Genomic DNA, 23,505 nt, shown 5'->3' on the forward strand with positions numbered 1-23,505 from the left:
CAAAATAGTTTAACCCACAGATCCCATCAGTATCTTAACTTAAACAGGTGCTGCAGTCAATAGTCTCCTATTCACTATTCAGAGATTACTGGGGCTACTAGGGTGAATCTTCATTAAGATGGCAGCAGTTTAAAGCTGCTGCCACTCTGTTTCTTACTCTGGCACATATGTTGATATTTTTCTTACATTAGTCCAAATGGAAAACGAGCAGCGCAGCATGTGCATTGCACATATTTAAGCTTGAAAAAATATGCATGTCAATATTTTTCAAGTAAATGTGACTTGAATGTAATGTTTCTAGCCTCTAAATTGTAAAAGCTGGTGTAGACTTATTTTGCAGCTACACTAGGCCAGTGTAATCACTAGTTTAGATGGAGTTAAAATTCATGATATTGATAAAATTCTAGAAAACTTGGCAGCTTTTTGTCAGTGATGTTCTTGTGATCCAGTTGAAAGCTATTTGCTTTATTCTCATCATTTTGTATTTGTAATGTTCTCTGAATAAGGGTTACAAATACCAAACAAAAAAATTATTGCTTATGGGTTTACACATATAAAACTGATTAATACTGTACTGGTTTCAAAGTGTGAGACTTAATTTTGAAGAGACAAATTACTAAACCGCCTGCACAAGAGACCAACAAAGAATTCTAGTGAAGACCAAAACATTTGGAAATAATGAAGACGTATAGCAAATTTTGCACAACAGTCTATTTTTATATTCAAAATGAAATGCTAAAACATGTGTGTGTGTGTGTGTGTGTGTGTTTGCATACCTGTTTGGACTTGTTAAGAGATAGAGAAGAGACAGAGGGAGGACCTGACTGTTCAGCTAGTCTTTGATATGGTAAACCTCGCTGTGGAACCACTACGTATTGACTCTCTTATGTAAACACCTATTGATTCACTTGCATCTGCCATTTTGGAATGGATACAATACAATTCCCTGGGGGGCTGGGAATTGTTCACTTGTGCCCCTCTTCCACAGGCAAGAGGGGCGCTCACACACTCACACGCACGGAGGAAAATGCATAATCAGGCAAACACAAAAATCTTGTCCCTTTCATACGCTTCCTCTCCTTGCTGCTTTTTATTTTCCTGCGCTGATTTTTTTTTTCTTTTCAATGTCTGACAGCTCCCCTCCTCTGGCTATTCCTACTGCGATAATTTTGTTTGCCTACACTTCATGTTTACTTCTTTGTTTTCTTATCTCCACACGGCTTCTCCTCGAATTGATCTCCACTCATGTTCCTTTCAGATTGTGGCATATCAACCGTATAATAAAGCAGTAGACTGGTGGTCGTATGGAGTACTAATGTATGAAATGCTTGCAGGACAGGTAACTCTCAGAATAACTGTAACTACACTGCAATAATATAAAAGCCTGCAGTGCTTTGTAATGACTTCAAATGCAGGAACCGGCACTGATCTGATCTGTGGTGAAACTCTTTGTTTTATTTTTCCCTTTTTCCTTTAAGCCGCCGTTTGATGGCATCGATGAAGAGGAGCTGTTTCAGTCCATAATGGAGCAGAGTGTCTCCTACCCCAAAAATCTCTCTCGAGAAGCTGTGGCTATCTGCAAAGGAGTGAGTTCATTTCCCCTTCTGTTGTACTTACAGCCTTCAGACATTGAGAGCAAGATTTATATTAGAAGATTTGAGAAATGTGCATTGGGACAGTTTTATTAATCCTTCACATTATTTTAAAGTTAGTTTTTTAGATTTATTAGAGGCAGGCAGGCTACACTCTCCAAAATTTTATGCAGCCGTCAGAAGTTTTATCTTCTCTGAGGAATAATAATATGAGAAGGAAAAACGGCAGGCCTGGTCTGAAATTAACAGAACTCAACTAGCTCTGAATACAAATCACTCTAATTACAGGGCCTGGCAGAACTACGCAGCAGTATTTATATTCTACTTTAACTTTTTTACATTTTGTCGCATTGCAATATGCTTGACTGGGATTTATTTTGTAATAGACCAACAAAAAGTCCAGCATAATTGGGAACTGAAAGGAAAATCAAGATTACATTAACGTGTAACAATCTGAACAATGTCGAGTTCGTTTGCATTAGTTTAATTTTATGGGTTGTCTTAATGTGGGGTAAGAGGCGTTTCAATGTGCCAAACTATGTGACAACTTGCCAATGAGTAAAATTATCTGCATTATCAGAGTAAGACTGTTTTTGATCTATCAAAGTTGTTTTATTGCAGTACAGACTTCTGTTTGCTATGTTTGGCCCAGGAGTGATTTCTCCTGAATATTTTAATAATCCAGCTTCACTCCTTGGTTCTGGTTCTGGCAGTAAAACATTGCCTTCAGTGACTGTCATCGAGATCTGTGTACATGTGTCTCTCAGGATGTCCTGTAGATTTTCTCTGAGCACTGACACAGCTGCTAACACGACCTCAAAATACCTCAGAGGACAGAAGTTGATGCTGGATGAGTGTGTAGACTCACTGAGTGCTGACAGCGAGGGATACTTCTGCAGAAAACGGTTGTGATCTTTTGTGTTTGAGAGTTGCTCCAGCTCAGCGTCTTTCCTCTAAAGTTCAGCCGTCTTCTGTTCCAACTTGTCTGAACTTCCTTCCCTCAACTCACTTTGGTTTCCTGTTGGGATCTGATCTAATGCTTCACACCAGAACTTATTTTCTGGATGAGGTGGATCAGCACAGTGAAACCTCTCGATATAACAGATCCTTTCCTTGATGAAGCAGTTTCACATCTTCCTCTTGGTTCTGGATGTTCTACTGAATTTGTTAACACTTTTATTTTTCTGTCCTTTCTGGATTTAGCATAAACTGGAGCAGGTTTGTGCTTTTTTTTTAAGCGAAAGATTCATTGTAAAGTTCGAGGTGATTCTAACAGTTTGACACAATAAAGACGATTTGGTGGCTTTCATCTTCTCAGTCCACATCTTCAGGTTCAGCATGGAGTTCAGTCCTCTTCAGACTAGATCTGCTGATATTATATCTTTCCCTAGGCCAGATTTTTGGGATAAATTTAATGATTTGTAGCAGTTGTCGTCCTCCTGAGTATGTATCTGGCAACAGTAGAAAGAAATGGCTTCCTCTTAACAGGAAAAAAATCCCTCCAGCAGAACAAAGCTTAGAATGAGTGACTGTCGGCTTCTGGGGATTGTCCTCTGCATCCTTAGTTGAGCGATTCCCTCTTATCAAACCACAGACCGAAAAAAAAAAGATTTACATTTAACTAAACTGAACAGAACTTACTGTTGAAAACACGATATGTTTCTGCACAAGTTTAATTTCAGGAAAGTTTGCAATTTTCGGAAACTTTTGTCTTTCTCCAGCTCCTGACAAAGCACCCTGCCAAGCGTCTGGGTGGAGGAGAGGATGCCGAAAGGGAGATCAAGGAGCATCCGTTCTTCCGCTGGATAGACTGGGACCGTCTGGAGCGACTGGAGATACCGCCACCGTTCAAACCCAGAACTGTCAGTTGAAATTTTTATTTGCTTCTGTGTGTTTATTTTGTCGCCTCTTCTTCTTTAGCTTCCTTCTCCTTTTACCTCGTTCTTCTCTCTATCTCCTCACTCTCTGACTCTACCTTTTTGTCGCTCCTTTCAATCAACTCTTTCATCACCTGAGTGGATTCCCGGTCCCCGGCTCACACACAGAAAGTTCAGAAATAACAGACAGGACCTCTGAACCCAGGGCTGCGTTTTTCTCCTCCATATGCAAATGCATGTCATCATTAGCTCGCCGCATGCTAGTCTGCTGCCACATCGCCCAATGGTGAGGCCTGGCAGGAGGAAGCTGACTGCGCTCAGGGGTTAGAGGCCAGGCCCATTAGCCAAATGAGATTCATTTCATCCACCAGAATGGCTGTCATGTGGGGTTAAGGAGGTGGGGAAGATATGTGGCCGGCTTTCATCCTAAGACAGCAAGAAATGAAGGTTGTGGGTGGGCAGGAGAGACATGTTGGCAGACTGTTTCAATATATCTTTAGAGGAAGATGGGGCTTTTTTAAGTAATTAACCGTAACATTTTTGTGAGGCTGGAGTGATTGATTTCGTGCTTACCTGCCTTTCCTCGTCAGGGCGGAAGAAAAGGCGAGAACTTCGACAAGTTCTTCACAGCGGCGCCATCCGTTCTCACTCCGTCGGATCCAGATGTGCTCGCAGCCATCAACCAGGAGGATTTCCAGGGATTCTCCTTCTTCAACCCAGACTTTGCTCCGTTACCTCTCACAGCTATTTGAAAACTGCCCCTTCCAATTCCCCCTGTTATTTATCAGATAGTAGTTTTATAGCTGAGAGCCAGAGTATAAAAATTAGCAGCAAATATTTCACCTCTTGTAACAAACTTCTGACGTTTACATTAAAATGCCAAGACAAGTCGGTATTCCCTCTATGACATGTGTATGTCTTCTTACTGCATGTGTATTTACCATGCCAGTGTTCTGGCTTGCCACTCTAGACTTCTTTTTTATATATAAGATTTGTCCTAACCTGCTCTAAGACTTTTGTTGTGAAAGACAGATAAATGAATCTCTTTGCATGCGGATAGTTTTTGTAGAGCTAGAAGGAAGATAAAAGTCCTCAGTTTTCTGAACAGCCAATTTACCAGTAACATCTTTGTTCGTACAGCTATTCAGAAAATAATATGCAAAAGAAATCTTCTTTTCATAAATTACATTTCCTTAAAGGTCTATTTAGCTCAAATACGTTCCCATCCTAGATGGCCTCCACAGCACCTGAATGTGCATTTTGAAATCTAGATCTAAATAGATAGATCAGAAATCTAAAACTGACTCATAGACTATAAAGCTATCTAAATAGCATGTTTCTCTTTCCCAATTTGATTGCATAATCTTAAGAAAGACTCACTGGGGCTTTTTAACCTCCCTCAGCCTCTCAGTTGAATGTCATGACCTCAGCTGATTCACGAAGGTGCATAAATGACGCAGCGGACGCAGTGTGACAGAAACTGTAGGCAATAATGCTGCCCTCAAACTGCTGGACTTTGAGTTGTATTACTTTAAATTAAACACCATGTTTGCATCAAAGCTCGTCCTTGCAAAAGCATTAATACTCCATAAACCTTTTATTTTCACATTTTATAGTGTTACGACCACAGACTTTATTTGATTTCATTTGGATTTAAGAGCGACCAACACCAGTGGTGTTAAGAGTTGGGAATAAAATGATGAATGGTTTTCAAAAAGGTTTAGTATGTATTCACCTCTCTCATGTTGATACCTTGCAGAATCTCATTTTGATGTGATTACAGTCCAAGTTTCTGCCAGCTTTGCACATCTCGGGACAGAAATGTTGAACAATTCTTCTTTCCAAACAACTGAAGCACAATTGCAATGGATGTGGAAACAGTTTTTCATGAATCTGGACTGTGACTGTACCTTTCCAACACATGAATGTGTGTTGCTCTAAACGGATGTAGGTCTTGTTGTTGAGGAACATTATCACATTCATTTGTGACAGATTCTCCAGAACTCCTATATATTTAGCTACATTACTCTGCTTGTTAACGCTGGTCAGCTCCTGCAGACAAAAAGCATCCCCACACAATGATGCAGCCACCACCATGTTTTTCCACCATATGGGGGTCAAAAAGTTTGAGTTTGGTGTTAACAGACAAGCGTGAGGCAAAATTCAGACAGAACTTGCCATGACTTTTTTTTTTCTTTAACATTGTTTATCTTCTTCCATAAAGATCAGGTTTGCAGAGTGCAAGGGGACATTTGCAGCTTCTAATCTTTTATTTAGAGGTATCAGAATGAGGGGGCAGGATGAATACAAACACAAGTAAAGTTTTTGATTTCTATTTACAAAGAAAATCTAGAAACCCTTTTTCTTCCATTTTACAATTTATTTGATTGTGTTGGTCAATCAAATAAAATACAATGAAGTTGTTTTTTGTAATGGGACAAATTGTGAAAAGGTTTAAGGGATGTATTTTTGCACAGCACCTTAATTAGAACCTCTAATTGTTTTACTGCACTTAAGAAAACATTACCCTTCATGTTGTCTTATCCAAACAAGCTCGTTGGCTTGTTAAAGTACAGAAACTTGTGTCCACCAGAAAGCTTTTTGCTGTGTAATGACATACAGCACACACCATTGATTGGGAGTAATTAGAAGGGAGGCTCAACGGGACTGTTCAATACGTGGAAAAAAAAAATAATACAAGCAGTGCGTTTATTTAAACCTGCCTGATCAGGGCAGGTGGCTGCAATGTCTCCACTATAGTCCCACAAATGAGTTTTATTTCTTTAACAGAACTTATGGGTTCATCACCACTTTCTGAGTGTTTCACTACATTAGAGACAAGAGAAATATGTAATAATCAGCAAACTATTATGGCTAGTTAATGTATTTGTCTGTTGAGTTAACTCCTTTTGTTTTCATGTGCTGGAAAAATAACTTCAAAATAAACCAACTGAAAGTCACAGTGACGCGTCTCATTCTGTTATCGTGTGAAGTTGTGGAGAAATGCCTCCCGCTTCGTGTTCTCCACACGCCTCTCTGTCACTCCCTCACTTTCACACATACTCACACTCAAAACTGAACAAAGCACAACAAAAAAAGGGCAATCTCCAGCATGTGTGTGTGTGACGTTCTCTGTCACACACATGCTGGGAGAGAAGATGCTGACCGCTCTGTTTGCTGTGGGACCGGAGTTGTCGAAGCAGCAAACCTCCCCACACCTCCCCTTGCGCCTCACTTTTCCCTCCCTTCTCCTCTGAGGCAGCCTCTCACTCTCTCCTCCTCCCCCACAGCTGCTCCGCCCACACCCCCGTCTCTTAAGCTCCTCCAGCACCAAGCAGAGACTAATATCCCTGTAGAGATCCGAAGTTATAACAAGTTGACCTTCACATTAAAATCTCATCAACTTTCCATCTCCCTCCGTACTTCCCCCTCTTTTTCTCTGCACGTCCTTCATGACTCTTTTGTACTTTTCTGACGGTTTGGCACATCTACTCCTTTGCTGCACATTTTTAAATTATGCTCTGTTTGCTATACAATCAGGATTTATTGGTGTAAGCATCTTTTTTACACACCCTGTTGTTGACTGATGTAAGGGTTTTCCTATCTTAAAATCAGTCATTTTCTTTAAAATATTCTGCTGTCAGATCTCTGTTATTTTGAAGTCATAGGCATCTGGAACAATTTTATTTGTTTTTTTGTGCTATTTTGAAAAAAAAAAGTGTTTTTATACATATTTTGAACATGGCTTGTTAGCTTATAAAGGTGCAGAAATGCTTAAGTTTTGTGAAAACATTTATTCTCAAAAGTTGCTTAAAATGTCATGCAAAAGTATATGTTCTATTTAAATCTATTTATGTTTTGGTCACATAACCACAATTGTACAGAAATTTTAGTTCTGTTTTGTGTGGTGGACCAAAACAAGACAAACATAATATTTTGTTTCTCTAAAACTCTGAAACGTTAATATAAATTTATAATCAGTCATTTACTCCTACTGTGGCTGTAAGTCCGTCAGGCATGTCTGCACCGACTTTTACAGCTACACACACAAAGATTTTTCCCATTCTTCTTTGAAAATGGCTGAGGCTAAGTTAGAATTGACAGAGGGCACCAGTGAACATTTTCAAGTCATGTCACATACTCTTAATTGGATTAGGACCAAAGGAAAACTAACAGATAAATGTGCTTTGATCAAAGCCAAAACATTGCAGTGCTCTACTGGCATTAAATTACAGCCATATAAAGTCTGTGTAATAGGTGACTTCTGAAGGGGTTTAGTTATTTTGGGACATCAGATAAAAGCGGGCTGAATACAAATATGTGTCTTGTCGCTGTTTATTTGATCTGGAAGCAGAAATTTAACGACGAGCTCACACTACATGCATTTTTAGACTTGTCTGTAGTTGGCGCTTAACTATCTCCATGAAACCAAACCCTGACCTCTTGCTGGAGGGACACGCATTCAGGCCCCATCACTGTCAGTGGCAGTGAAATGATACTGTCCCTCTTCTTCAGCGCTGCCTCCTCCTTCCTTTGTTTCTATCCGTCCTTAATCTCTCCTCCTCTTCCTTTCTTATTCTCCAGGTCTCTCTCTCTCATGCCCTCAGGTCAGAGTGTGTGGTAGACTATTGATATCGTTGCTAAATATATAGGATTTCTCCACCAGTCGGGTTATAAATAGAATAAAGGGACACAGCTCACAGGGGACGAAGACGGAGGAGGGCAGAAAGAGTGAAGGATGTTGGTCCTATAGAGTCACGTATTCATCTGCATCCACAGTCTGCAGCTGAATGAAAGGGACTCATAACTGGAAATAAAAATGAATATTCAGACCAGGACCTCAATTTGCTGCTTGTATTTGTTGATTAAACCTTTGATGTTGTTTCACTCACACTCTGTTTTTTAATATTTATTACCACTTTTCAAGTAAGGGTCATTTTTCCAAATAGAAACAAAGCCAAAGACACAACAGCTTTAGGGAAAGGGCACCGATGTTGATGATAGTCTATAATAAATATGATGGCACATAATAAAAGGTGCAGGTTGAATGGCTGGGGGAACTTTTCTGTTACTGCATATTATCCCTGGGTTTTCTCAGGGTAATCCAGCTTTATACTGTACATGCTTGCCACCCTTAACTACCTCAAGATGCGAAGGTGTGTGCAGGGCAGTTTAGAGTGATGCAGACTTGCATCATCTTGAATGCAAGACATACAGGCACCAACTCCTCACTGTAAGAAGAAGTGATGAACATCTTCCTGGCTCAAGGAAGATAAAAAATGAAAGAAAATATGAGTAGAAAAATCTTTGCAAATGCATGAAGCATGGCTTCTGCAGATTAATGACCCTGAACTGTTACAGTGTACGATCTGGAGGCTCTCAATTGAAGAGACTGATACCACTCACCCTTTCTGTAATAGCAAAAAACAGTTTGAAAGTGTGAAAATGTGCATTTCCAGTTACTGGCCCTGTGTTGCACTGTGTTGTCGCACTGTGTTGTCTCTGTGTTGCCTTATGAAGCAACCTGTCCTGGGTGGACCCTACTGACCACTGGAGAGAGCTTTGTCCTTGCTGCAGTCAGTTTTCTTTTTTTTTTACAAGTTGTAGTTGTAATATTTATCCAAGTTCATGCTGTTTATTAAAAAAAAAGATTGTTTATTTATTTCCATATGCACAGCCTTGAGCTTCTTAAATATTCCATGTCCATGTAATTTATTTATTTTTTTTAAACTGACATACTTTAATGGTGGCTTCTGGTCTGACAAACAAATCTACTTATGAATATTAATAAACTCACCTTGATCACAGAGCCTTGACTGGCGCCAGGCCCCCAAACCCTGCAAGGACTAACCGGCTGTTACTTGGCTTTACAGTTTTTGGTGAAGACACTCCAACCCAGCGTGCTGGGTTAAACCCACAATGCAGACCTGGATCGGTCTACGATTGGCAAAGGACTGAGTGAGCGGATAATACTAAAAAAAAGAGAGAGAAAGGGGTTTATTTTGAACGAGCATTTTTAAAATATTTGCAGTGTAAATTTGCGCACGTCGCACAAAACAGTAAAATCAGCAATAAAATTGGATGTGGCTCAGTTGAGAAATAATAAAACCAATACACACACTCCTCATCTCTCTCTCTCTCTCTCTCTCTCTCTCTCTCTCTCTCTCTCTCTCTCTCTCTCTCTCTCTCTCCTGCTACAGCGTTTCTCTGTTTGTAGCCAAAGTAGCTCAGTAAACGATCCACCGCAGTGCCTGGGACAGACTGCGTGGAAGAGGGAGAGAAAAGACATTTCGAGGATGGGAAGGGGAACTTAAGGGTAAACACACAGAAGGAGGAAAAGAGGAGAGGATAGAAGGAAAGAAAGAGAGGAAGGGACAAAACCCCCAGCAGATCCTCCCCTGGTGTGGGGTTTCTTGCCTTCCTGACGTGTGCGCACGACTCTTAGTGGCACTGTGAGTATTCTTCCTTCTGTATTCTTGTGTTTTGTTGGCAGTAATTTCAATGGTGACTGAGTCATTTGAATTGTAGTTGCGTGCGTGTGTGCGTGCATATGTGTGCGTGCGTGTGAGTGTGTGTGTGTGTGACGGCTGTGAAAAGAGCAGGATTCATGACGCGTCCTGGCGTCGTGTTAATAAAGACAGACAGCAGCTCGTTCCGGAGCGCACTGGGAAATAATTTTATTCCGACAGCCAAGTTATCCTCACACAACTCCACTGCAGTTCCACGTCGTTCACATGTTCCCCACTCTCTGTGTTTATCATCCCTCAGAAACTCCGTGCGCAGCCTCTGGCTTAGGTTCTGGTCGTGCACACATGTATTCAACAGAGATGACAGTGTGAGGATGTTCAGCTCTCCTCTCTGTTGGTGCTGCTGCGCAGAGAAACCGTTTGCAGAGACCAAAAGCCTCCCGTTCGGTCAGCATCTCGGCGTTTAGTTGTCGGGAAGTCGCTGGTTTCCCCGTGAGTGATTTCATAGATTTTTCTCTGAGCCCGATTTGTGAAACGCTGCACACAAGGATATTTAGTTCAGCACATCTTCGAGTTCCAGTGCGTGAACGCACTCCTGTCGTGCGCGCCCACGTTGGTTACTCCTTCCATTTTTTGGGCCAAGGACTTTTCTTTTGATGCATTCTTCACTTTTTCTTGGTTCCTGTTTTCTTGACTGCTGGGTTTCCTGAAGGTTTTCACATCTTCCTCCGCAGAGGGGGTTCTTCCATGAAACATTGTCCATAGGTCAGTCATATTCTGCCTGTTTTTTATTTATTTATTTATTGTTTACAAATGAAGGTATCATTAAACACACAATTTGTGATCAATACATATTAACTCAGTTCAGGTTTGCCCGGTGAAGTTCATAGCTATTAAGCTAATTGGGTCTTACCAGTCCATTAAGTCCATTCAAAGGGTCTCAGATATGCATTCAGAATGTTTTGTGTTTTCACAAATTGATTCCCTTTGTAAATAAACTCTGTCCAGTGTGGAATCCTCCCTTTCTGGTCTCACAAGTCCAAGTCTCTCTGTTTCTGAACTATATGATCAAAAGCAGCGATCAGTTCTTAAAAAACTGTAAAATATCCCCTTATTTCTGAATAAGACTCTAATGAAATGCCTAAGCTTCATCAATTGTTGCCAAGTGCAGAAATATGATCTTATAGAGTTTTCTTTGGCTACAAAAGAAGGACTCTCATCCTTTTTTTGACTGGATCAGTGACAGAAAAGTTGTTCAGGTTGCAACTACCAGAGGACTTTAGTTTTTTACGCTAGTTGCCCAAACATTTTTTTTGTCTTTTTTCACCCACTACTGTCCCTAATACAGTTTTTTCCAACTACTTTTCGCCTATTTTCTAAATCAAAATCACAGCCGGAGCGAAGCATGAGCTCCATATCAGCTGTAGTTCAGAATCATCAGCCATTCGTCATTCACTGTAAGAACTGTGTGATTGTGGTAAGCAGAAGAAAGCTTGTTCCTTGCCAAATTATGTTTTTGCTTGCCCACTCCAGGTCTTGCCACTTTGGGCAGAAAGCCACATCCCCCAAATCAAAACTCTTATCCTTCCCTGTTATCCATCACACCCTCTTCTTACTTGGCATCTCTTTGTCCTGTGAGTTATAAAGGCTGTGCCAATCTGTAGATTGAGATAGATTAGAGTGAATTAAACCTTTTGTCCCCCTGTGGCTCCTATCTAACCAGTTAAATTGGTTCATTGCTTTCTGGGAGAAAGAGGCCAAGAAGGCTGAGGTGTCAAAGCCTTAAAATGGGATTACTATCACACATCTCTGAAGGAGATTGTTTTCTTCTGCTGTTTATGGCGTCTCCATCAAGTATCAATTATGTTTTTTCTTTAAATCAGAATTTTATTTTATGTTTTTTTCTTTTTGAGCTGACAGGTTTTATCTGGATTTTGAGAAATAGTTTGATTTTATAATTTTATCTCTATTCTTTGGGCTTCATTTTAATCTCCTTGAGGCTTTATTGATATTTGGGTTTTACCACTTCATTTTTATTTATCTATTTTTACTAATATTTTGTGGTTCAAAAGTAATATGATGAGATTTTGTGTCATGTTTCTGCTTAATTATTTTTCCTGTTTTACTTTTTAATGCTTTATGTTTGCATGCTTGCTTTGTTTGTAGCAGACATGTTGGTTTTGAATCATCTATTGCACCTTGTGTTGCACAAAGTTGTTTGAGGCTTGATTGACTGACCGTTTCATTACTTTGTGTTTCTAAAAACTGCAAAGTAAAGAGCGAGCGAGAAGGAAATGTTCTGACTGATGTACATTTTTCTTATTTTCATATGGGACTAACTGTGACCCGATCCCCAGCTTTAGAGGAAGTGATGTGAATCCACACTAAAGGTTAAAAGTTTCACCTATTTGAATGCTAGTTTTTGTTATAAAACTAGTTTTTTTTATTTAAATCAAACAGAAAACAATACATGTTCTGTGTCTAAGGTGCTGTCCATGGTGCTGAAAAATTATTAGTAACTTACTAATGATTCTCAATTTCTGCAGTATTCAGATTCTAATTCAGACCAACTCTTTCTAAATTATTTTTCATAATGGTTCCTTGTGTGACTCTTCATTCTGGAGTTTTTGCTGATGATCTTATTGTCACATTCCTTTCTGCGCCCAGTCATGCTTTGTCATTTCAGTGAATTTTCATTGATTTAATGTGAAATTACTCATAACTTCCTCTTGCACATTTTGTCTAATTCCCAGTGCCTCGATAAATAAGCTTCTAGTTAAGAAGAGAAGACGGAGAAAAAGAAGATGTTTAAGAACAGGTCTGCAGCAGACTAATGCTCATCTTAACTTCATACAAATCTTTAGTTTTGCCTTGGTGCCTCAGATGACAGAGCCAATTTGCTTTGTAGTTCTTGTAGATCTGTTTGAGCTTAGTAGCTTTGCATCTTTTATATGCCCTGTTTGTCTGATTAGATTTTTACTTTCCTCTTAAATCTATCTCCCATATAGCTAACCATTTTCTTGCTTGATCTTCCTACTTTGACACATCAGATGCCTTCACACTCTCACCTCAAAGATGGGCACTCTTTACTTCTCTTTTTACTTTTCCTTCTCACCCCTCATTCACAAAGAGTCTCTATTTAGTCACACTGCTGCAGCAAAGAAAGCAAAATAACTTCTGCAGCAGTCACATCTTCCACAATGGTTGTCCAGATAAGATGGGACCAGGCTTAATCTTTAAGATTTCATTCCCCTGTAGGATGACTGTTACTGTTATAGCTTCACTCTAAAAGGCCTCCAGGATTAGTCACACAAAGACGAGGCAGGATAAAGAAATGGCTTTTTTATGTTGCTGCAGGTTTATTTGTTTGTAGCTTTGAAAGTAACTGATAAATGGTTAAAGACATCATTAAGATTTAACCCAATGTTTTGCAGTTTATTTTTTCTGTGACTGTGCATCTGCCTGACAATTCTTCTGCACTTTCATTAAATGTTTTGTGCTTAAAAACATTTAATGAAAGGTAAAATAAAATCAATTTATTTTACCTTGTAGTTCAATACTGCCTCACAAAACGGAGACATTAAAATGTAGTTTTGCATAACAACTTATTTTCATTTATTGTGGTTTTGATCCTCTTGCTGATGTGTTTTGGATCATTCCACTGCTTCGCAACCAAAAGTTTACAAACAGATGACTGGACCTTCACAACTTTCTGATTGAGAGTACAACCATTTTGCAGAGTCTATTTCCTACTTTTGAATCATGAACACATTAACTGAGCCAAGGGAAATCTGCAGAGCTTAGAATGCTGCTTTGAGTTGTTTTGTGGCCATCTGGATGAGTTGTTGATACATTTTTGGAGGAAATGTTATTGTCCAGCAGTTTTCCATGATTTCTCAATTTGTGGATAATTACAATGATTGATGTCAATAAGTTTGTTTCCTGTTTGTTCTTGAATTCCCTTACATTTGGGCATGGTGTGCTGCTTTTTAAAAAGGCTTCCAGCCTACTTCATGTTGTCAGGCGGGTTCTATTTAAGCCATTTGTTGAAGATGCAACAAATGGCATCTTCATCACCTGGTAGTAATAGGTGTGACTAATGAAAATAAACTCAGTGTTCCAAAATAAAGAGTGATTAATCACAATTATTTAATTAATTAAAGCACGAATAGTTAGAGTATATTTTCATCTGGTCATGGCAGATTAGTTTGGATAACTTGTTTTTCTGTTATCACTAAAATCATAATTTGAAAATGTATTTTTGGATCTACCTGTGTTGTGCATTTCTAATATTAAAACTTGTTGAATTGTTCCAAACATCAAAGTGGGGCAAAGCAGCAAAAACTGTGAGGAAGGAAATATTTTTTCACATTTCATAGGACTGAATGCTGATGCAATTGATTAAAAAAACAAACAAAAATAATAGTAATGTCACTCAGTGAGTTTTTGTTAAGAAAATGTAAATAAAAGTCTGTTGCATATTGGTCTGAATAACAGCGAAGTCGGCTGGATCAACACCTTTTGAATTTGCTGAATTTGGATCTATGAAGCTGTGTCATGTAGCTGCATCTTGACACTTTCTTTATCTATTGTTTTAATGATTTACCAAGACTATGTCCAAACATTCTGCAAAACAGTACATGATCTCAACAGCCTCCACACACAGAAACATGGGCATCTGCTGACAAAGGCTGTATTGCAGGCAGAGGTTCTGAATCCAAAAAGCTGCTCATTAACCCTCTGCTAATTATACCCAATTAAAATACTGTCAAGCGTATCATCCTGAAAAACTCTATAAACTTTAATTATATTATACACTGAAGAGTCAGTTTATGTATATGCGGAGAAAACTTGTAAATTAACACAGAGGGAACACACAATTAATAAGAATGTCTGCAGGTCTTTGGTGAGTAAGCCTCTTTACCTTTCTTAAACAGCCAGTGTTAATAAGGGGAGGCAGCCATTATGCTGCCTGAGAGGCGAAACCAGTGGAAGATGAAGTCTGCTGAGCACTCCCTCCTGTTTGTTAGGCTTATTGCTGTGTGAATAGCCAGAATCTTTCTTCTTTCATTTTTATTCTGGTTCCACAGAGGGTTAAAAGACCATTCAGGAAGTATCTGACCCTGAAGAAAATAAAAATATGAGCTAGAAAGAGAGATTTAGATATTACACTGCAGCATGGAATCTAAACATCAATAAAATAACATAGATATGAGGGTGAAAGTGTTCCTACCCTTCAATGTTTCCCAGTTTTTCTTGTTGCAACCACAAACTTCAACGTATTGTAACAGGAACTGAAGTGACTGACAGCACAAAGTGGCACCCGACTGTCAAATTAAAACAATAGAAAACATGGTCTTTGATTTTTGTTGTTGTTGAAAAACCCTAAAAAATTGCTGAGCATGTACATTCAGATCTCTTTTCTGTGGCACCTATAAATATATTACTCTCCAAACAACTGCCTTCTGAAACACCCAATTAGTAAATAGCATCTGTTCATGCATAATTTCAACTGCTGCTCTGTGAAAGCCTCAGAGCTTCATTAGGAAACTTTTTGGCCTACATGTAAAATATTACATTTGTCCATCTGTTTATACTTCAGTCTCATAATTCTGCTGTTCAGCGGCACTACAATTGAAAGGCTAATAGAGAAGGTGAGATAGAAAAGGAAAAAGGAGGTAAGGGAGCTTAAATTATATTTTGTTTGGAGTTCAGGGTGACTTTTCAAGTATTCAGGGGAAGCCTGAATCCTCCTCGGTATTGTTTAAAAGGAAAGATAATTCAAAGATGACAAGCATTAGGAGGATTTGGGCATTTTCTGTATCGGGGAGACAGAATTGGTAAAGGCTTAGACTGGAAATAGTTCATGATTCCAATTATTGGTCTGCATGCAAAATATGCCAAAACTAACACTGCATTGCCCTGAACACACCACTGCCACTGTAAAACATGGCGGTGGCAGCATCACATTCTCTTCAGCAGAGACAGGCTGGTCACATTTAATGGAAAGTTGAATGCAGCTGTTGGCAGAGTAACCCTGGAAGAAAACCTGCTAAAGACTTGAGACAAGAAAGTAAAACAAGTGAAAATTTTATTTTCTAGATGTGCAAAACTGCTAGAGCCATGCCCCAACACTTGAAGCTGAACAAACATCAAACTTTTATTGATGCAGCAGTGCAAAATGTCATGAAGTTTGAATGGCCTGAATACTTTTGCAAGGCTCTGTGGTTACAGTAAAGAACATGTCTCTGTTTCTTCTGTGCTTTTCCTTATCCGTTGTGCTGATTCAAATGAACAACAGTCCAAATTAAGTAGAGGCCAGAGGGGGAGCAGCCACATGCAGCACACGTGCGCTGAGAAACATGAATCCATACAGACAGCTCGCTCAAACGTGCATGTGCCGTTCAGCCAGAACTAAGCCACAGAAAGCCTGCGACTGAGTCACCGTCTCCTTTATGCTTCTGTTCCCTCCATCGCCGGGTTTTTAAAATCCTTGTCTAACTTCGCCGGTGAGGTCATCATCTGTTCCATTGGCTCCTCTCCGACCTTTAATGCGATTGGCTGCCAGCGTGTGTGTCACTCCAGCAATAACAAGGCGAGAACAGAGGAATAACCAGCCGCGGTGTGTCCCTGTGAATAAGATTCACGTCCTATAAAAGGAGTTCCCCGTTTTCAATGATCTCCTCTTCACGTCCCCTTTTTTCCTTCTCGTCTCTCCTTCTTCCACAGTTTTGATTCTGAATTACAGCTCTCCTATCTCTGCCCCTCTGCCCTCCAGATGAGTTCATGCAGCAGCCGTGCATTGACCATCCTGTCCACAGTTTTTGGAGCCTGCGGACTGCTGCTGGTGGGGGTGGCTGTGTCCACCGACTACTGGCTCATAATGGTGGAGGGAATCATCCTGCAGCAAAACCAGAGCATGGAGGTGAAGATGGCTCTGCATTCTGGCCTGTGGAGAGTTTGCTTTGTGGCTGGTAGGAATATATCCTCACACTTGTGTGCATATGTTTACATTTACTCACACACACAGGATATCCAAGCACAAGAAAGTAACAAACATAAAGAGGTATCAAAGATTGGCAAGTTGAGGGAGAGTCAGGCCAGAGAGAGAAAAGAAAGAGAGGAGCCTGTGGCTTCTGGAATCAAATCTGTCAGAAAACATGATTGTTAACAGCGAGAGAGGCCGCTGAGACCTGCGCTTCTTCACACATGACCGACTCTGATCCTAAAAGCAAACCTAACGTTCTCCAATTTCTGTTTCCTCACAGGAGCAGAGAACGGGAGGTGCGTGGCTTCGGAGTACTTCACTGAGCCCGAAATAGAGATCACCACCGAAAACACGGCAAACATCCTGAGTGAGTGAAAGATGGATGTGATATTACACGTCTGTTATTTACCAAAGGGAACCGACTCTGGAATTATACAGAGTAATGTGCAGCTGACTAGATTCAAAAAGTGGGGATGGAGAAGGGCGAGGATGAAGAATCTGAAGTGAAAGGAAAAAAGCCTTCAGGTGCAGAGGGACTCACAGAGAGGGGGGTCAGTCTCAGAGGACTTTCCCTCCTTTCACTCGGAGTTCTTGTCATAAATGAAAAGAAGAGAAGGAAAAAACCCTGAGTTTGAAGGGAATTTATATCTGATGCTACTGAGTGCTATCAGAAGATGCAGAGTTGGGTTATAAAACAATATCCAAAGTCATAAACATTTACAGGATCACATTCATCAGAACATGGCAGGGCTAAAGCACAACTGCAAACCAATAAACATGGCTGTCCACCTAACCTGCCAGCCCAGGTAACTGAGGAGGAGCTACAGAGAACCACAGCTCAGATCTAAACCAAAAAATGTTTCACTGCACATTATAACCACTGTATGACATGGTGGTGGCAGCATTGGTCTGTGGGGGAAAGTTTACACAAAATACCACATCAGAGATTCTGACTATTCAGATATTTGTTTGTGAAATAAACTTGGAAATCATGTCAATTCATGTTGCTATATCTCATAGAAAAGGGAATGAATATTTTTACAACATGCTGCATTTGATAGCCTTTGAATATATATATATTTTTTTTCGTGGAAAAATAACATCAGATGAGCTATTTTTAACACGGTGACCTTTTGTTCCCACAGAGATGGTTCGTACGGCCACGCCCTTCCCCATGGTGTCTCTGCTCTTCGTCTTCACGGCCTTTGTCATCAGCAACATCGGACACATCCGGCCTCAGCGTACCATCCTGGCCTTTGTGTCCGGCATCTTCTTCATTCTCTCAGGTGGGACCCATTACTCATGTCGCGCTGTCACTGCTCCCGCACATTATGATTGATTACAGCAGCTAGCCGTGTCCTGCGTCACACATGGTGTTGCTTTGTTAATGACTCTATTTTTGGACTGGGATACAGGTGAGCCAGCTGTCATTAGAAGAAGTGACAGGACTCATTTTCAACAACCCAAACCAAGGGTTTAAAGTTTCCTCCTCTCTTTAGAAGTTGGCTTTTAAAATTGCTTGCAGAATGTCAATTTTCTGCAGGGGAAAAAAAGCATTTCAAACAGATTTTTCTTCAGTTCTGTAGGGATGCTTCTTGAGCAGCAGATGGCACTAATGATCCCCTTTCCTGTGCTGGAGATAAGAGTAAAAACTATCAGGAGGCACGCTGCAGCTTGAGCTCTCTGAAGGCTTTTTTCTTTTGATACTTTTAGAAGAGTAAGCAGAGATGAAAGGACTATCAAACAGATTCTGATACAACGGCTTCAGCAAGCAGGGACATGCGTAAAAGAAAGTGTGTTGTAAAAGCAAAGAGTTATGTAACAAAGGTTATAAAATTTCAGCAGCATGCGCTGAGGTGTTGGAGATTTCAGCTGAAAGATGATGACAGTAATTGCACTGAATTGCTTGTTTGTGATACTGCAGTAAACTATCAGCTCTATCATTCCTCTCTCTATCCGTTGTGGTTGTTGTGGTTTCTGTGGTATATATGGATTATTCAGAATATTCCTTTTACATCCCCGAGGCAGTGATCTAGTGAATATTGCAGTTTGCGAGTGGTAACACCATGTTCTGGTTAATACAGCACAATTCAGATGATAAAAAAAAAAAAAACATCAGAGAGCAGCAGATGTTTGAGCTTGCTTGAAGGCTGATGTTCTCTTTTTTCCTCTTCCTCGCTTCTGTTTCTCCATAGCCATGCGTGTCCACTTAAAAAAAATTGCCTTTGCTCCTTTTCTGCCCAATGATCACTCGTCCTTTTCTGTCATCTGTTCTTGTTGGGCATGTGAATGAAGATTTCTCTCTGTGTCACTGAGGATCCGAGAATGAAAGATGTACTGTCATGCCACAGTGGACAGCAGCATGGTTTCTGCATTTTCCTTGCCTTCAAACTTTAAGTTGACAAGAGAACCTCTTAGACCTTCCATCTGAGTAAAAACACACAACCGAAGACAGCGCAGCACCTCATTTTAATGTTCCAGCCATATCTAAAATTAATCATATTCAGTTCTTTTAGCAGGCCTCTGTCTTTGAATATTGATTCTTTGATGGATGCCATATGTTGTACCCCATGCATTTAACATTTTCAAGGCAGTGATGTGTTCATGTCTGGTTACTGGAAGGACAGGAGGATATTAAAGATGCATGGGTCACATCTGGCGTAAAAAGGTTTTACAGTACTAGCCACGTTATTGGCACACCTGGTAAAAAAAAATATATATATAATATTAAATGCATTTAAAGGATATCTCCTCTTCACACAAATAATACATCCACCTGAACCAGAGCATTTAGGCTCGATTTATAATATAAATCAATAAAAGCATTCTGTAAATGGTGTGGTTTTGATTAGAGATACTTAAAATGTCATCAGTGTTTATCTAAAGAAAAAAGGAAACTTATGCAAACACACAGTTGGCTACCTCTATTTGTCTCCTAGGACACATCATGTTGCATATCTTTGATCCTTCGCCATTGGGAATCACTTCTTCCCATTAATAGAAGTTTTTTTTAAAGATGTATTGTCACACCTCGGTGGACAGCAGCATGGTTCCTGCATTTTCTATGCCTTCAAACTTTAAGTTGACAAGAGAACCTCTTAGACCTGCCATTTGAGTAAAAATACACAACTGAAGACAGCGCAGCACCTTATTTCTAAAATTAATCATAGGATTGGCCTGTTATTGTCACACAGATTAAAACTCACTTCATTTGTGCAAACAACTTGGCTTTGAGGGAGAATTTATGTACAAAACTGAGTTATAAACTTTAAAAACTATTTTTGTGGAAACTCTCAGCGTCTCAGACTTATTTGTGTTTCATAGCAAAAAATTCTAAATAAAAAACATGTTTTGTATGTACTTAGATGTGTAGTAAATGTTCACTCTGAAACACTTCTTCATTCATCTCTTTGCTCTTCATCATTATCATTTTGGAGGCTAATTGGTTTTCATGGTCAGCTCATATCTTTCTCTTTTTCTCCTTGGGCACACTGCTACGACTGTCTCTATGTATAATGAAGTATAATGAACTTCCATGTATCTGACTCTGTTTCTCTCTGTCATTGTCCTCGTAAATGTGCTGCATGCAGGCCTCAGTCTGGTGGTGGGTCTGGTGCTCTACATCTCCAGTATTAATGACGAGGTGATGAACCGGCCCAGAGAGCCAGAGCAGTTCTTCAATTACCACTACGGCTGGTCCTTCGCCTTCGCTGCCTCTTCCTTCTTACTCAAAGAGGTCAGTGTGGGTTGTGTGTCTGCAGTGCTATGTGTTAGCAAGCGCAGTCCGAGCTGTTGCCTGATAGCACGTTTGTGTCTTTCGTTTGTGCAAGTCTGTTATCATTGTCAGCTTATTATCAGCTTTGAATTGAATCTCATAAAATAACACATCAAATCGTAGCAAAAGAGTAAAGTTGGTATTTGCACAACAGAGATAAGCGCTGACTCATTTTGAAGTCAGCTTATGGTGTTTCAGCATTGCTTGAAGTTTCCAGATTTTGTGTGTTGATGGGAATGAACATCAGAAGTTAATCATTCCAACACAGCAGATCTGACCTTTAACCCTCAAGAATTCCTGCCGTCCTTGAAGAGTACTTCAACATATACCAGATACTCATTATTTCAGCTAAAGCGCCTCTGATCTGCTGCTAGTGATGCCCCAGAATCTTAAGAGTCCAAGAATATTTTTATTCCTGAAATGCTGTGTCTCAAAGTATATCTTTTATGAAACATCATAAAATTATTTAAATTTTCAGAAAAGCTTCTTATGTAATCCATAATTAGTTAAAAAAAAAAAAAAAGCTTACTAGATAAAAGCTTCTTTATGCAACAGAACAATTACATGTTGGAAACCTGGAATAAAGCAGCTTCAGTACAAATGATAAACTATAATTTTAACATTTTTGCTTAAATTATTTTTTTCCTTGACATTTTGTGTTTACTAACTCTTTTATAAGAGTTAGTAAACTCTTATGAAATATGAAGGAAATATTTCATATTTCCTGTCCGTAGCTTAGTTTTTTACCTTAGTGTGAGAAATTGTCTTACAAACCATCATGAAAACATGATGGTTTGATCATGTAGCCTTATTAGTCATATATTTCATGGAAATATAGTTGACATGTCAAACACTTCAAATGCTACTTCTTTATTTCTTTGAAAATTGACTTTCTCTCAGGGTGCTGGAGTTTTATCAGTCTATCTGTTCATGAAGCGATACGCAGAGGAAGAGATGTACCGTCCCCACCCTGCCATCTACCGCCCCCGTCTGTCCGAGGGCAGCGACTACAGCGGCCAGTACCTCCACCCAGAGTCCTCCTGGCCTCCACCCAAGAGAGGCCGCAGCACCTCGGAGGTGTCCAGTGACATCTCCATCCAGCTCAACCAGACTCCACCGGCGCCACCGAAATGCACCCTCCAAGTTGGTGGCCAGGGGAGCCCACCCTCTGTGTCTTCTTCTGCAGGGAGCTACCAGATGCAGCCACAGCCCACTGGTTACCCCTCCACACACACCCTACCCAGGTCCCACCCCTCCCACCCTCAGGGCCAGGCTCTTCCCATGACCATGCCTCCATCGCCTGTACCCCCCCCTCACTATCACACACATGTGCACATGAGCGCCTCACCCTGTTAAGAAGGGGGAGCCACACGAAGGCGAGCCACTGACTCTTCATCATCAAATATACTGAACACTTCGAATTGGATCAGGGTAAGCGTGGAGCTTTGATCTAGCATCGAATGAAGCAGAAAAATGTAGCTTTGAGACGTTATAAATCAAAGAGAGAGAAGGAGGGGAATTTTACTGATTTCTGAAGATTTCAAAGAAGCTGTGGTGGACGGAAAGAAACAAACAAAAGGGAAGAAAGAAGTTAAAGAAAAAGTCAAGAAAGAGGCAAACTATTCTCCAGAAAGACGTTAGAGGTTAGGTTGATTGGTAGAGTAGGTATAAGGGAGAGAGAGTGAGCAGGGGGGCTGCAGTGTTATACAAAGATGCTGCATTGCTGCAGGACTTTGTACACACTTGGAAATGTACAACGCAAAGCACTGATCTGAAAGGACTGAAAGGATCTGAATGTTCATAGAGTTTTACATGCATAAGTCACGCCAACATGTGGACTACATACGTTTTTGCCAAACGGTAAAACGTGGGTAAATATATTCTATTCGTGTCTGAATTTATTATATCATCAGTTTGATTCCACAATCCATAAAGTCATAATAGTGCCCTTGTGTTATTAAGTATTAGTTAATACAGTAACTGTTAAATGAATCTGCACAGAATGAATGTCGTTAAGCTTTGTACCATACAGAGATACTATTAAGAAATATCATGCAAACAACGTATTGTTTTACATATTTAAGATACAGATCTTTAGCTTCTTGTATATAGCTGCACATCAGAACTAGAGTTGTGAAATGGCAAATTAAGCTTTTGCACAAGTCTAAGTGAGAAAATACTTTTACTTTTAAGCTTTGAATGGAAGGGAAGCAGCTGCAGCAACGCAGCCTCTGGATGCAGAGCGGTCTGGTTTTCTCCGGCTTTACAGGAATCTGGCGCCCTCTAGTGGCCGCAGCCATGAAGCAACCCCCGAAGCAAACGTCTCTGGCTCAAAACATTTTTTCAACTTTGTCTTTTCTTCTGCCTTCACTGTGCGGTATTAGTCTTAAAGAAATGATGGAGAGTTTTGTACATTTTAAATTGTAAGTGCAGCATTATTAGGCACACAAATAAGGACTGCAAAACAAAAATAAACTGATAATCTGATTAGTAGTGTATCTTTAAATATAATTATAAAGTCCACTTGATAAAATATGTTTTTATATTTACAAGTAATTTCAATGTCATTGTTTGTCTCATGCAGCTTTTTTGCCACTTAAAATCTAAAATAAACCCTTTTTCCCACCTTATTGTAAGGTATTAAAGAAGATATGGCAAAACAATTTTTATAAGGATTGAGATCCTCAATAGGTAAAAGATGAATACATATGCTTTACCCACAAATTTCATACCCCACAAAAATTCTAATATTTAAAATTTAACCAAAACTGAATCATAAATCAACCTCCAACGACCATACAATTAT

General features: G+C 39.9%; 2 protein-coding genes across 3 annotated transcripts in view; both read left to right on the forward strand.

The window, feature by feature from the left end:
• The window catches only part of prkcg (protein kinase C, gamma), a 31,889-nt gene extending 25,458 nt beyond the window's left edge, over nucleotides 1-6,431 (forward strand). The window contains 4 exon segments of the mRNA XM_055048124.1: nucleotides 1,259-1,339; nucleotides 1,479-1,586; nucleotides 3,314-3,454; nucleotides 4,060-6,431. Of these exon segments, the coding sequence (XP_054904099.1) occupies nucleotides 1,259-1,339; nucleotides 1,479-1,586; nucleotides 3,314-3,454; nucleotides 4,060-4,221 (492 nt within the window). The 3' untranslated portion in view covers nucleotides 4,222-6,431.
• A 3,252-nt stretch (nucleotides 6,432-9,683) lies between these two features.
• cacng7b (calcium channel, voltage-dependent, gamma subunit 7b) lies at nucleotides 9,684-22,596 on the forward strand. 2 transcript variants are annotated; one of them, XM_055048121.1, is made up of 6 exons: nucleotides 9,684-9,921; nucleotides 16,715-16,910; nucleotides 17,205-17,291; nucleotides 18,070-18,210; nucleotides 20,515-20,660; nucleotides 21,600-22,596. In XM_055048121.1, exons 2-6 carry the CDS (start codon nucleotides 16,715-16,717, stop codon nucleotides 22,053-22,055), a joined length of 1,026 nt encoding a protein of 341 aa, XP_054904096.1. In that variant the 5' UTR covers nucleotides 9,684-9,921; the 3' UTR covers nucleotides 22,056-22,596. The 2 variants fall into 2 exon arrangements, with proteins under 2 accessions (XP_054904096.1, XP_054904097.1); XM_055048122.1 differs by lacking the exon at nucleotides 9,684-9,921 and adding an exon at nucleotides 10,675-10,701.
• The last annotated feature ends 909 nt before the right edge of the window (nucleotides 22,597-23,505 follow it).

Source organism: Poeciliopsis prolifica, unplaced genomic scaffold (assembly GCF_027474105.1).
Source record: "Poeciliopsis prolifica strain line A6 unplaced genomic scaffold, Auburn_PproV2 SCAFFOLD026, whole genome shotgun sequence".
NCBI lineage: Eukaryota > Metazoa > Chordata > Actinopteri > Cyprinodontiformes > Poeciliidae > Poeciliopsis > Poeciliopsis prolifica.